General features: G+C 40.3%; 1 protein-coding gene across 5 annotated transcripts in view; it reads right to left on the bottom strand.

The window, feature by feature from the left end:
- The window catches only part of rab11fip4b (RAB11 family interacting protein 4 (class II) b), a 57,500-nt gene that overhangs the window by 24,030 nt on the left and 17,736 nt on the right, over window positions 1-15,734 (bottom strand). Inside the window, exon 1 of one of the 5 annotated variants that reach the window (XM_067579810.1) lies at window positions 1,169-1,619. The exons of the other annotated variants lie outside the window; for them this stretch is intronic. Within the exon in view, the coding sequence (XP_067435911.1) occupies window positions 1,169-1,246 (78 nt within the window). The 5' untranslated portion in view covers window positions 1,247-1,619. Of the gene's footprint in view, window positions 1-1,168; window positions 1,620-15,734 lie in introns of those variants that run through there. 5 annotated transcript variants of the gene reach the window in all.

Below are 15,734 nucleotides of genomic sequence, written 5' to 3'. Positions count from 1 at the left end.
TACAAATACAACTCACCTTGCCTTTCTATTTTTGGAGTAATGAATGCGCATTAAAAAAAAAGGTACAAGAGGCTCAGCGAGCATCAGTTGTACTGTCAACAGCACATGACTAAAAAGGACAATATTTGTGCACGGTCACCTTTTTAACATCGACTAAACGTCGCTGTATGATCTAAATAATAGAAAAAGTCACAAAGACGTTTAGCTGGGTGTCAAAGTTATTTGTTAATTGTTAACTGTAACATGATAAATTTACAGATCTATACATTTACAGGAAATCAGTTGTCTTTATAAATTTTAAGTTCTACAATATTTTGTCTGGGTATTATGAATTATATAACAGAATACCTACAATCCCTTGCAGCACTGTGAGTGTGGTTGTTCAAAACACAGCGTTATGGTTGAAGGGTACACTTCTCTTTTTTCAATGAACTAGAATAAAACGACGGGGATGTTACTGGTATTTATATAGAGAACATTTTTAATACCCATGATGGACTAACATTTCCATATCTAAATCAGAACAGTCGACACTGTCTTAAATAAATATTGTTCACGTCAAACCCATTCAACAGCAAACCTGTCACCTACTCCTCTGTCTTCTTTCTTTTTCTATCTGCACACGGTCAATCCATCAGTCCACCTCCCTGCACACTTATTTTAATCACTCTCACTGTCATCCTCTGTCCTTCCAACAACCCCGGTTTCCAATTAATCCCATTAACATCAGAGACACATGTTGAACCGGAACAGAGACGCCAGAAACTGAACGACATAGACTGAGAGAGGGATAGAAAGCGACGCTGGAAAGCAGACAGGGATGTAAGAAAGACAAGAGAGCGAACAGGACACAGACACCACTAGCTGAGCGGGACAGACAGGCAAGCTTTGAGACAGGGTCAACTCCATATAACACACACACACAAACACACACACACACACAAACGGATTGGGAGGGGGGAACAATGGACTCTGCACTGCCGTTGAGCTGCCCCCTCTTTAACTCACCAGTCTTCCCCCCTCATATAAACTATCTAGGCTTTCTTCTTGTTCTTTCATAAAACCTTGCATCTCTCTATTGGCTCCTTTCTCTGTTTTGTTCTCTTTCTGTCAAGTTGCCTTTCATCACCTCATATTCCAGCTAGCTGGGTGCAGTCTGATGGCTTACCCCGTTTACTAGTGAGGGGAGTCCATGGTCAGCAGTCCCCCTCTTTCCACCAGCCAAACCCTCATCCACTGAAGTCATCCACTCGCCCCGTTCACCAGGGCTAAGTCCGCTGTCTCCGCTCTCTCTCTCTCTCTCTCTCACACACACACGCACACACACACACTCACACAACACACACAGGTGTTCCCTTCAAAGGCAAGAGGAGGGAGGAAGCGACGGGATAGTCCAAAGGGTGAGTCCCTGTTAGTGGTATAGTCCAAAGAGAGGCAGAGGAGCACTGCACTGGCTGCCTGCCTTTTCTTACACCGACAGAAACTGCAACACACACACACACATTCACACACGCTCACACACAAAACACAAGCACAGACTCTGCAACTCGCACCCTCACACTTCCTCCCTCACTGGCTGGTTCGCCGGCTGACTCGCATTCACACAGTGAGAGCTCAGATCAGGCAACAGTTGTTGAATTCATGGCACCTCCTCCCCCCCCCCCCCTCCCTCCTCATCCCTCCCCCTTGTAGGTGGTTGCTTAGCAACTGGCTTCTGTGGGCGGAGCTTGTGAGAGTCCTAACATTGCTGCACACTCTGCTCTTGGCTGCCGCCTACTCAGGCGAAATTTGCATGTGAAGCCCTGCCTGCCTGTGTCTGTCTCTGCTGTGGAAGAGGCCAGTGGCTGTGTGGGCTGTGAAGAGGGGGAGGGAGGAAAAACAGTTTGTCTTCAGTGATGCAGCAGATTCCACAAGATGGGTCCAAAAAGAAAAGACGCACTGGTTAGTCACAATGGGAAGGGGGGGAAAAGAGCGGAGGAAGCGTTAGCCAGAAGGAGAGAGGTGGCAGAGCAAATAAAGATCATATGTTGTTTATTTTTTCACCCAGATAAAAACTTGAAAATGAGTTCAGAAAATCACTTATGCCTGAATCTGTCCCTGTGGCATCTGGCCAAATGGACTTATCAGAAGAGCAGAAATGGAATATAATATTCATAAGTATGTTTTAATTAGTGTATAATGACCTGAAAATAAGAATCATTCATAAATTCTTCATAAATGTGGAGACAACAGGGAAAATGAGAGAGAGTGGAGGGAAATAACAGATGAACATAAAGTCTTCCACGTTATTAAACTGATATCTTTGAGTTTTGGACAGACAGAAATATGACAGCTTTGGTAAATGGTGATGGGTGTTTTTTTAACATTGTCTGAACATTTTGTGGACAATTAATTAATTGTGAAAATAATTAAATGATTCATCAAAAATTAAAATAATCTTTCGTTGCAGCCTTATCAGCATTATAATGACCACAATCTAATCTCATATAATTATATAATCTGTATGACACATAAACTCATTTCACTGTGGTAACTTATCAACTCCCAAACAAGTGAACATACAGAATGTTGCTGTTGGCTGAAACTGATCCAGTGTAGGTGACTTAGACGTTTTCATTTCATTTGTGGGATCATATGATCCAAAGAAAATCCTCTAAATCTTTATGAAATCCCTTCAGAAATGCACAGCAGTCAATCTGTAAATAAACCTGTTTTTCCTGGTTTTCGGTAAGTTTAAATTTTCCAGATACAGTGTGCGGTGATAGTGAGGAACAATTTAATTCCAAAGATTTTCAAAAGAGGTTTGGAGGTTATAAAAGGGTTGATTATTACTTTAAATACTAGTCAAACTAAGAGAAATGCCATGTGTTATGATTTGATGGGCAGAATAGACAAACTTCCCACTGCAGCTTCTAAAAGGCAAAACTATTTTTGTGAAAACACTTCCATAATCTATAACTAACTTTTTTCTGCTATGCCATCTCTGCTACATTACTACATATCTTTACACAATTTTAGGTCTTATAGATTTGCCGTTAAGCATAAAATTTATTCCTCTACCAGGACGGTGGAAGTAAATGAACAGAAATATTCTATGTGTGTATATACTGTTGTTTCTCTCTCAGCTCTTATCTCAGCTCCACAGAGCACTTCAATCTTTCTTTCAGCTGTCACTCCATGCTTCACTCCTCAATTGTATCTTTTAAATTGCTCCTCTTCTGGCTGGATGCGGACCAGACTCTCTTACCGGAGTCAGGGAAACAGAAAACAACTTCCAGATGATCATGTTTGTTGCTCTTGTTTGGTGGCATCAGTCTCAACAGTGGAGCATTTTCACATTAAAAATTAAACTAAACTTCTATTTCCTTTAAAAGACAGATTAGCTTGTTAGCCTTTACCTTCTATTTGTCTGCCTGAGTTTACTGTACAGGATTTACAGAAACTTGAGATCACATGAAATGTATTACTGTATTTAATAACTTTACATCACGCATGGGCCTCCATGCATTGTGCTCTTAATGAATTGGATTGTACCAGTCGCAAGTTAAAACCTCACCTCAAATACTGGGCTCTTTATATTTGCTCTACAAGTGGCTGACGGGTTCAGTTTTTTATTCACATTATGTTTCACCGCCAATAATTTCACAGGTGACTGAACAAGCTACTACGATGATCAGCTCTCTGTTAATACTGTCATCTGAGAACTTCCCTGCCTGCCGTACTGCTGCTGTCCTACTTACTGTACGTACATTTGAAGGACCTGTTCCCTCTGCTGTGGAAACATAAATCACACACTCTATCGCCATCTCAACACATCCCCTTCGGCTTCTGTGCCGTTTGTAATAAAGACATAGATTCTGTATTTTTTTTTCTTTGGCTTATATTGCTTCTGTGCCTTTGTTTTAAAATCCCATCACCTCCTGGCTCTCTCCTCCACACTGGGTTTCATTCAGACCCAAAGAAAACTCATTATATTGTTAATTTAATAATGATAAAATCTCATGATTTCATATTAATGTGTGTTTCTATGCTTCTGTTTGTATTTTATTCACTGAAGTTTCAACACTTCATGTCTTGTTCCAGTAACTGGACTCAGCAGCCGCTGGCGAGGGCTGACGGCAGCTGAGCCAAAACCCTAATCCTGCTAAAATTACAAGGAAATGTCAGTGAACTTATTACCTTCTTGCTATCTTTCTATCTTCCACCTGTTGACATATTTTCACCATATCAGTGTTAATTTGGTGACTCATAACCTGCATGCCGGCCAATCTCTGTATCTCATAGAATATGTGTCAGAGAGCTGTGGCTGCTTGAGTCCCGACGCTTGGTGCGAGTGTCCTTGAGCTGATGGAGGGATGAGAAAAAGAAAGAGAGGTGGTGAGAAGGATGACAAGGAGGGAAGAGATATGATCCAAGCTGAGGGAGCCAAATAAAACCTAATTATGTGGACAGGAATGCAGCCTTCCTACAGTCTCCTTTCTTTCTCTCTCTCTTTTGCTCTCTTTCTCCTTCACTCCTCAAAGACGTTGGCAAGGGCTCAACCAATGGCCTGTGGCTATTTGTTTATGTGCAATTTGTTAGAGGGCTGGCCCCTTTCCCTCTTTTCAAAGAAACCATTTACAATTCTATTCATGTCTACCTGCCTCATTCAGATGGCAACACATAGTTATGGACCAAGGGTCTGGATTTCACTACATGCTTTCAGAGAGTGTTAAAACAGTTTTGTTAATACTATTCAGAGAGGGGAAGTCAGAGGAAAACATTATGACATCACTTTCAGCGATGGTGTGTAATGGACTGAAGGGAGGTGCTGTAAAAAGTTATTCAGAGTGCAAGAGATGCATTATACTCCTTCTAGATGAATGGACACATGGGGCTATGCATACGGGGTAAAGCAAACACACACACACACACATATATATAAGCTTTAAGTTGTAAAAAAAATAAAGCCAACAACTGTGCGTGTTGCAGAGTTCAGCTGAAGCAGCTCTGTGGGGATTCTCCACCGGCTGCTGGCATTCGCATTGCAGCAAGACGAATGATAGAGAGGAAAGAGGGTGGGGGTAGAGATGGATAGAGCGGGAGAGGGAGGGAGAGGCCCCACAGCAGAAGAGAGGGAAAGGAGAGCACAGGCTTACAAGAAATAAATGAGGCAGGGATACTCTTTAGGGGGGCAGTGGGTTGGTAGGCTGTTTATTCGGGCCGAGTGCTGTGAATGCCGATAACTCTGCTGCTACTTGTTCTAGATACACACAAAGCTGTGGACATATGAGAAGAAGAGTACACATACATTCTGTCACACGCATCGTATGTGTGCTTAAAGTTTTCTTGTGACATTGTTGTAATTAAGTACATTATTATTTTCAGACCATTAGATCAGCACTTCTGCCTGGTGTCCTTTAATCAGGCTACTGGAACATACCACATTCACAGATTGGATTTTTTTATGGTGTATAATTTCTGGTAAAATTGATAACTACATGTAATTTGAAAAGTTTTTCTTTTTATTAAGCAGCCTAAGTGTCCTGTATTATTAAAGGATTAGGGTTTGGAGGAGTATATCTGCAGCTAACATCTGGTACAGAGCAGTAGATCTGACAACATGCAAACACCATCTGCACAACTTTGTGAGATTCACTATAATAACAATGTAGGCAGTGGAGGCGGCGAGAGGAGGGATCAGATAGAGTGAGAGAGACACTGAAAAGGCTCAAATCTGCAGTATAATTTCTGATGCTATCTTGCGTTTATCAGGCTTGATAGAAAAAGTGAGACCATGAATAACTGAGTATTGTTTGCTCTGCTTCAAACTTGACAGGAATAGAATTAAAATGACATAGAATATGTATCATATCCAGTTTCATAGAGAATATTTGAATATTGAAGGGAACTTGCAGCTCAAATATGTAAAGAGTGGACCACTTCCTACTGCATTACACATCCATCTGTTGGTGACTATTCAGCTGTAGTATGAGTGAAACCAGGCTACTGGGTTACTGTTGCCTGCAGGGAAAACTCACACCTAGTTGCAGAGGTATTGATTACTGTTTGCATAGTCAGAATGCAATTGTTTATGGAAGGACTCAAATATGTCAAAGGACACTGTTATGAACGACAAGTATCAAGTATACAATAAGATTTCAACTCTGTTCAGAGCAGATGGTATGCACACACACACATTTACTGTAAAAAATATACAATATATAGCAATACTGAAAATGAGCGTGTAACTGAGAGCTCCACTGCAGTGGAAACGCATATTTTCACCTTATGATCTGTGACCAACAAGAAGCTTTTTTTGTGACAGGGGTCCTGCTGTCACAATGCAATTCAACAACTGAAAACTCATTTTTACTGCAACTGAAAGTGCAACTATAGCAAACCACTAGGACTGCTACTAACAACTATTTTCTCGATCAGTCACTTTGTCTATAAAATGTCTATAAAATGCCTTAAAGGTGATGTCTTCAAAGGTCTTGTTTTATCTTTTCAGTTTACTATCATGTATGACATATACAAGTTTCAAATCCTCATATTTGAGAAGCTACAACCAGCAAATATTTGGCATTTTTCATCATAATAAATTACTAAAATGATTATATGATTATAAAATAGTTGATTCTATCTATCAACTAATCATTGCAGGTTAATAAACTACTACAGCGATCCTCAAACACCTGCATAGTTGTTTTTCTTTACTTACATATTCAGGTTTATACCAACTGTTGGGTAACTGATACAGTGCTTGAAGATAAGAGCATTGGCTTTTAAACTGTTATGAAGTTATAGATACTCACACAGGTTATGAGCTATTCACAATTATAGTTTTGTCCATTTAGGCCTATTTCATTCCTGACAAATGGCTGGTAAGACGAGACACAATGAGATCAGTGTTAAACTTTTGCAGGTAGGAATTATCCCTTTTAAAATCTATTCTTATTGTCATGTCATGTGTGCATAACTTCTCTGTCCTAGAATAGTGGAAATGAGATCCTTGGTGAAATGAGACAGAGAAGCAACATACAGACTCCTCTCTGTCAGCGTGCTGAGCAGCTGTGGCAAAAAGCTGACTGACAACAGATCAAAGCCTGATGATCAATACACAACCTGACCACCCATCTATCAAATCACTATCAGACCACTGGGGCAGCAAGTGACAGTGGGATCAATGAGGAAATGAGGAAGAGGAAGATAAAGACAGGTCTGATTAACAGCTGAGATAAGAAGAGAGGAGACAGAGAGAGAGAGAGAGAGAGATGGGAGAAACAACGAAAAGTCTGAGGAAGAACAAAAGCAAATAGTTGAAGATAAAAAGATGTAGATGAGGTTAATAAGGCCTGACACCATTCTGTCTGAAATATTACCAAGTAAAGATGCCACCCTTTCTTCAAATGAGTCATCAACAAATAATGATATGTTGTCTGTAAGTCTGTCAGTTTGCCAAAGTTTGTCCAGACTGCAGCTCAGTGCTGAAGAAGAGAAGCTTCAGCAGGATGTTCAGGCTTTAATGGAGGCTTTCACTTTCTCTATTAAAAGGTTACAGTGAGTAGAAGCACACTTGGTGTGAGCTGAGCTGAAACAGTGCAACCAGACAACGGATGCTAATTAGCCTGACATAGAGGAGGGAAAAACACTGAACCATGAAAGGTGTTATGAACCAAGGTCATGGAATATAAATGCACATTGCAAAGAGATAAACAAACACCCACACGCAATGGGCGAGGCACAAACTGCTCACAAACATTTTAATCTTCTACTCTAAACAGACACATTCTTAAGTAAGTGAACTTAAATCGATGGCTCACATGAAGACAGCGAACACTTCCACATCTTTGTGGTGAGCCGCTGTAGAGCTGCTTCTGTAAAGTAACTTGCCACAAATGACACAATGCACTGTAAGGTTAGTGTGCACTGTGCAAACCAAACAAAATATCTATATAATGTGCACAACTGCAACCGATACATAGCTTATTTGTCTGAAACTAAACCACTGCAGTATTATTCCACTCACACAAAGAGAAATCCTCAAACGTTCTGTCACACAGTTCTCGTTAAATGCATCTGTGTGTCACCTTGTTAGGACACTACATTGCTAAAACACCTGTTGAAACAGTTTGAGCAAGCATGAACTTCCTTTATAGCTACCTGTGGGGTTGAGGCAACACGTCTGTGTGAGTTTGGTCTGTAACCTTCCTACAGACTCTGTTTATCACAAGCTTTCTCTATGCTGCCATCTTCACAGCTGTAGCCATTGAAGTTTTATCTGGTCTTTTATCTTATCTTCTTCAGTCAATATTCCATGTTTAGAAACAGGGAACATGTTACATTTAAAACAATGCTGTGACTCATATTGTTGTGGCCCCCGTATTGTAATTTCCACTGGGTTTGATGAAACGACCCACAAGTGTGATACGATGCCATAACTGTGACTATATGTGTGTATGTGAGTATCTGTGTTTGTATGAAAGAGAGAGAGAGAGGGGGGAGAGAGAGAGAGAGAGAGAGAAAAGGAGGGAGCAGTGATCCAGAACTGAGCTCCTGTGACAGCGTTTCTATTCAGTCGACACAATCAGCGACCTAATTAAACAAACAGAAAGAGAATGAGGGAGAAAGAGGGGAAGAAAGAGAGAGACAGAGAGAGACGAGGGGAAGAAAAAGAAAGTAATGCTGGAGAAAAATAAAGGATAAGTGGACTGATTGCAAGGGAGAAAAACAAGGTAGAAATGGTGACCGAAGAAACAAAAAAACTGCAAAGAGAGAGAGAGAACGAGGGGATCCGAAGAGCTAGTGCAGAAAATCAATGATAAAATGAGGCAAGGCCCAAATAAAAAATGAGCTGCAGAGTAAAAAAAAAAAAAAGGGAGAAAGTAAAATAAATAGAAAAGGGGATGAGATGGGTTTAGTGAAGAGCGGTGCAGTGGTTTTACACACCGGCCTTGAGCAGCGGAAGAAACACTGACTCAGATTTGGCGGCAGAGAGAGCGAGCTCGGGGAAACAGTGCTGTTGCAAGCAATTCAGTTTATCCACTTTGAGAAGAAGAGGACAGGGTCTGGACACTAATTATGGATAACAAGACAGAAAGACAGACAACAGAGCTTAGTCCAGACCTCCAGCACTGGTCCGGGGAGATAACAGGGGGAGAGAGATGAAAGGAGGGAGGGAGGGAAGGGGGGAGGGAAGGACAGAAAGTAGGAAGTTAGCCATTTTATTTAATGAGACTCAGGGCGCACGGGTGGCACTGGGGCTAAGTTCTTGGACACCACTGTAGACTTTTAAATTTCCAGTAGCTGTACCAGCGGCTTGGTCGTCCAGTCCAACGAACACAGTTGGTCGCGTTCACGGGTGGGTCGCTTCATTAAGCTATTCAGGGTGCCTGCACAGTAACTGAGGGATTAGTTGGGGGCGTGGAGAGATAATATTTACAGTAACAATTGTTTCCAATATTGATTAATCTGCCAATTATTTTTCTATTTATTTATTTTGTTGATTATGCATTTGGTCAAAATAGTAAAAAGAGGCTATTACAAAATAAAATAGTGACAAGTGCCATTACAATTTCTTTTTTGTCTCATCAACAGTCCAAAACCCAAAGATACTGAGTTCACTACAATGTGAGATAAAGAAAGGCGGGACATTGTCACATTTGAGAAACCATCAAATGTTTGACATTGTTGCTTGAAATATGACTAAAACACAAATTCCAATAATGTTTAAAAAACAAACAGACTGCAGGAAACCGAAGCCAGACACCATGACCCTGTCAAAATGAGAACGTATCCCGTTGGTCACACTGATTCAGCTATCTGACACTTTCATTTAAGGCATCGTTTAGATTCTGTTTGACAAACGGCACAGAGCAGTCTGTGCACATAACACGGTCAAAACTGTTGTGACTGAGAGGGTTATTAAGGGTCATTTTGTGGTGGAATTGCTTCTTAATACATTTAGTTTGCTACATATAAGCTCTCATTTCAGCTTTGATGGTGGGAACTTTGTGTGTGGTTTTGAGTGCTTGTGGCGATGGGATTAATCTGCATATGCATTAGCACACAGTGTGAATGTGAGCTAGTGTTTTATACAGACATGTGCATTAAGAAATATGTCCAATGTGCCTGGAGATCTATGTTTAGGTCTGCAACAGTGCACATCATTGTGTGCATTTGCATGCACAAGCATTTTTCTGTGTTCTACTAAGTACTGTGACTCTTCCGTCTTCTTTCACTGGAGAAATTACACTTATCAGCTGTGTGAGTTGACATGTGGAACGATGAAAGAAGCACCCAGACAGAAAGAGAGTTTGTTTGGACATTAACAGCTAAAAGTGTTGGCAAAGCAAAGTGTTGAGAGGGCTGTCATCATGAAAAGAAGGACTACAAGCTCACCCACACACATACTGAGATGGACGGGGAGGACGGTATACTGTATACTCTCCATCTCACTTTCAAATGCACATACATAGCAGAGCCCCAAAGCTGTTCTAGTTGGTCCACCAAGTCAAGTCAATTTATTTGTACGTCCCAAAATCACAAATTGCCTCAAAAGGCTTTACAATCTGTGCAACACTATCCCTATCATAAGAACAATATTCTCACTGCTGCTTAATGTAAAATGTTTTATTAAAAGGTACATTTTGGTCACTTGGTATACATAATAGTAATTTTGAGGGTACAAACGACTGGGGTACAAAAAGGGTACTTTACTGTAAGCTTTATTACAGAAAGTACAATTCCGCTCTACTTTTTTTGAGAGAACTCCATTGTCTCAATCTGGTAAAACACAATAGAGTAAAGAGAAATGTAAACTTCCTGTAGAAGTCAAGGGCAAAACACAAAGAGCATGGCCTTAAAAACACAAAGAGCATGGCCTTAAAAAGACATGTTGAAGGTGAAAATGAATTGTCCTCTGACTGCCTGTGAAACTCAGCTTGAATATCTCTACTATCTATAGTACTTTTTTAAATTACATTATATTTACATTGCAGAATTCACTATATTCCCTGTATACAAGCAGACTAAATAAATGAAGGTATGCAGGTATACACTCGACCTACAAGTGTGTGTCTGTATGTGTGCTTCATGCTATCCACCCAGATGCTCCTGGCAGGAGGTGACCTCTGTCCTCTAACAGACGGTCTGGACCTGTGGCAACACAAACACACACTCATACACACACACAGGGAGAGAAAGAGACACTCGAAGCCTGCTCAAAGTCACAATAAGGTCATGTAAACTTCCAGAATAACTGGTTAAAGAGTAACGGCAGAGATATGAAACCACCGTGAAACCACCTTTTTCAGCTTCCTCTCTGACTCCAGCCTTCCTCATCACAACAATTGCAGTTCTCTTCCAAATGCTAATTCATCTCACAACACTGCCTCCAGCTCGAAATGTAACATCATGTAATATTCTCACATTAGCATTATGAATGTTGCTATAAAAAGATTTTAAGCACCTTTAGTGGAATTTGGACACACACACTATCATCAATATGGTGGAACTGGCTGAGGCCAGTGAAAAGCATCATTTATCAGAAAATGGAGGGAAAATTACTTTCGGTGTTTACAGATGCTCTGCTCTTATCAGAGATGATGAGGGTGAAGGGAGGGAATGAGAAAATATGGGGTGGTTAGCCATATATATGAGAATATATGAGTATTCATGCAAAAAAAACAAGGTTGATGAGGAATATGTAAATGCACATGTACAGTATGTACTGTCTATGCATAAACATTAAACTGGGGAATAGGTCGGCACAAGAGGAATGAGTGAGAGCCACCGTTCTCATCCTCAACTCGTCACGTACTGAAGCTTGGTCAGGACCCCTTGGCGTCACTTTTTAAACACACTGGACACCCCTTTAGCTTAATTTTTCAACGTGTAGGGTAGTTCGATAGACCTCTGTGGAACTTCCACAATGTCTAAAATTGATGCAATGAGACCAATGATGTTTAAGGTGACAAGTATCCATATTAGGAGGAGGTGGCATGTGTGCAAAAGGTGGTAGTAACACCATGTTTCATAGTCCTATCCAAGTGGTTTTTGTGCCTAAACCTAAGCAGACCTTAACCACAGTGTTGTCACACCATAAAGCTCTAAAAGGGTACAACGTGATTGTTAAAAAGTGATGCCAAGGGGCCCTGACCAAGCCTCTACATGTGACAAGTTGGGAGTGATAATGTGTTATATTTATAGCCTTTTCTAGCCAGTGAAATCATGGGAGAAAGCTAATTGTGTATGTGCATGTGTGTACAGGAGAGAGTCAGAGAAGGAGAGAGAGGGAGGGTCTCGGGGTGAACGAGTGATGTTTCTGTTCATTAGCAGTCCTTCCTTATAGCCGGATAGTAACAGGATAATCATGTCTGCTTGGTGGTGGCTGTGTCCTTGATTATCATTGGTGGGACTGCTGGGCCTTGTCTCTATTCCAGACTGTGTGTGTGTGTGTGTGTGTGTGTGTGTGTGTGTGTGTGTGTGTGTGTTTGTATGCATATGAGAGTCTTTCAAAACTTTAATTAACTGACTAAGCCACACACACTGATGCCAGAAACTGTGAGGCTGCATTGTGTTAGCTCTTCCAAATCAATAAAATACAATCCCCTTCTTTTCCAGTCAGCCTACAGTGTAAGCATTTCCAGTCCTGTGAGAATTTGATGTATAACTGAGACAATAGTAACAGCAGTGAATGCCAAATTCTGCAGTTAATATTTTCTTACCGGCATTTTACCTTTTTTAATATCTGACATCATGACGCACAAAGAAATAGGAGGATAGAAAAGGGAGGAAACATAACAGCGATCCTTGAGCAGATGCAGTGTGCAGTATGTAGCTGCATCTGGTCCTTGAACAGATGCAGACACATACCCCCTTGTCCCATTTTCACAAGGATGCTCTGCTGCATTCCTTATTGATACTATCCATTGATCGCTCTCTGCTTGAACTGAGTTAGAATGATTCTGCAACTCCACGATATCGGGTTGACTGGCTGATTTTCTCAAGGATATCTTCCACACTTGTGCAGCGCGATAATCGATGGGTGAAAAATTGAGCATCCTGTATTTTCCACACAGCTGCATCATAATTAACATTTTTTCTAAAGTTTTTCCAAATCCTAAAAGTGCAGAGGGATTATCTGTTTTGCTAGTCAATTCAGCATAGCGAAACACAGATTATATCTCCGTCAGATAGATTTAAGCAATCCAGAACTGGACTGTATCATCACTCCGGCGAAAGCCTCACGAAGAGTTTTCAGTTCTTTAGCGAACAGGCTGCTTGTTTCATAAAGTAATATTTAAAACTTCACACTGTTTCAATGTCAGGTGGAACGCAATAACAGCCAGTTTATGAAATTACTGTGAAAATGATTTAGAATCACCCAAAAAACATTTATGGCAAAATACTGCAGGGACGAACAGCAACTATGTCTGTAAGGTTCCTAACTTCAGTAACTGACTCCTGTTGATTGTTTGCACGATAGTTCTTTTATTTCTGATTTTTTGTATCTTTTGGTTTATGTTTTTTCACTTGTGTTGCTTCATTTTTTTGTGTTGTTTATATCTTTTTTAGGTAATATAAGTTATACATTGATAGATAATCTGTTTTTTTTCTTGTTGTATACTTTGCTCAGTGAGGAAACGTTTCCCTGCTATTTTCTTGTATTAGGTGTATGTGACAAATAAAACTTATGCCAACTTAAACTAAATCTTTTTAAGTAAATATAAAACAAACAATTCAAATATAATACTTGACTGCATTCAAGACTTTTTCAGGACCGTACAGCAGTCACGGTGCAGACGCCTCGTCATCGTTGCTTGTTTTGATGACCATGTCATCCTTTCCTTTTTCTGGACACAGAAAGGTCGTTGACTGATTTGGAAGTGAGACTTCATGAGTGTCATCTGTACTAATGAGCTCTGTCACTCACGACCACAGGCCAAATGGCTCATCCATTAATAAAATTAGATAAAGGTGCTGTTTAGTTTATCTGACTCTGTGGTTCTTCTGTTCTTTCTCTTTGTCCACCTCTTATCTTTTCTTTGTTCTCTCTCTTTTTTCCCCCCCATTTTGTTCCACGTTTCAGACTGACTGCATTCCATCTGCTGCTCTTATCTCTTTCCAAACTCTCGTTCCCTTCCATCCATCAATTCACACTCAACACTCGACAAACCACATCCCATCTCTCTTTCTTTTCATGGTTATATTTCCTCTCCTCTAACGGCCTCGTCTTTCTCTCGCTAAATTTCTCCCTGTGTCATTCTTTGTCTTTCTGCTGTCACCATAACTCCATCATTTTCTCCTCACTCACTCAGAGGCAGACAAGCGTACACAGTTAGTATTCACATGCACGCTCGCTTTCAATAACCTCCTTTTGAAGTGCTCAAAGTCAATATTCTATCAATATAGCAAACAAAATGCAATGAATACCAATTGATTGTTGCTTGTGGCTATGTGTGCTACAGCTAGTTCATCCACATGCCTTGCTCCTCCTACAGTACACCATCCACATGCTACAGTAATAATATGACTGTAATAAAGTATACAGCATTATGAACACTATGCAGATTGCTATGAGTAGATATTTGGGATATGTTATGTATCACTACGCTATAAATACCATACTGTTCTGGGTCCCCACACAGAATAATATTACAGATAAATACTAACCAGTTTCTTCTGGATAATATTACTGTACATGTCACAATGAAAATGTGAAAAAACCTCCAAGCTGATAAGTGAAGTTGAAATCAGTCCGGTCACCAGTAAAGGAAGTGCAGTGCAGCAACTCACTGGTACCTTAAAATACATATTGTAATCAAATTGCATAATATACTGTTCCTTTAAAGTTTGTATGATCCAATTCAATTTTCTACATTAATCACAAATATGTGAACAGTTTGACACCAAAACACTGCAAAGTTTGGCTGAAGGTTAAGTTAACTGAAACATACAAAAACCTCATTATCTGGGTTGCAAACATTTCATGACAGATTTACTTTTGACACGGCGTGTTTTGTTGCAATCATCATATTATTCAGAGGTGAGAGATGGAATTAATGACATTATGGGAAATTAAACTCTCACATATTTGTGATTCTGTAAGTGGGCACTTTTCTCTAAATCACCAGAAATATTTGGAAGATGGACTATTACACTGCGCATTTTGCAAATGAAGTGTAATTTAAGATGTAGTAAAGTCTACAGAGGATGTAACACTGACTTTACCCTCCATTCTTCTATCTGGCAGATGATGACAGCTGTCTTAAATTAAATTTCAAAATGAATTCAACCATGGCAGTTGAGAAAGGTCTGGGTCATTAGCAAGCATAAAAAAAGGCCCACACTGCCAACAATATCCTCTGATCACAAGAAAAATGGCAAATCTAAAAGACAGCTTATTATAAAGTGCCATCACATCACATCACACCAGATGGTTCACAATGTGGCATCACATCACGTAAGGTTTCCATGGATGTCAGCGGAGTTATGAGTCAACTGAGAGGCTTTTAATGTGGTCAGAAAGTTTTTCCGTGTTGGTTTTGGATTGTCCGACAGCTCACATGCCTGCAGGCGTTCACAGATGCAAGGCACTCACATGAACGCTGTTCCACACGTGTGTCAGAAACATAAAACATACACAAAACACGCACAACTCAAACATGTTAACGTCCACAAAAGATATGGGCGGTCTTTGTCGTTATTATCTGCAGTAAAGATCTGTCATAACTGGACTCTTGGTCCAG

The sequence above is a fragment of the Thunnus thynnus genome, chromosome 3, assembly GCF_963924715.1.
Source record: "Thunnus thynnus chromosome 3, fThuThy2.1, whole genome shotgun sequence".
Taxonomy (NCBI): Eukaryota; Metazoa; Chordata; class Actinopteri; order Scombriformes; family Scombridae; genus Thunnus; species Thunnus thynnus.
This window is presented reverse-complemented; position numbering and strand designations above follow the sequence as displayed.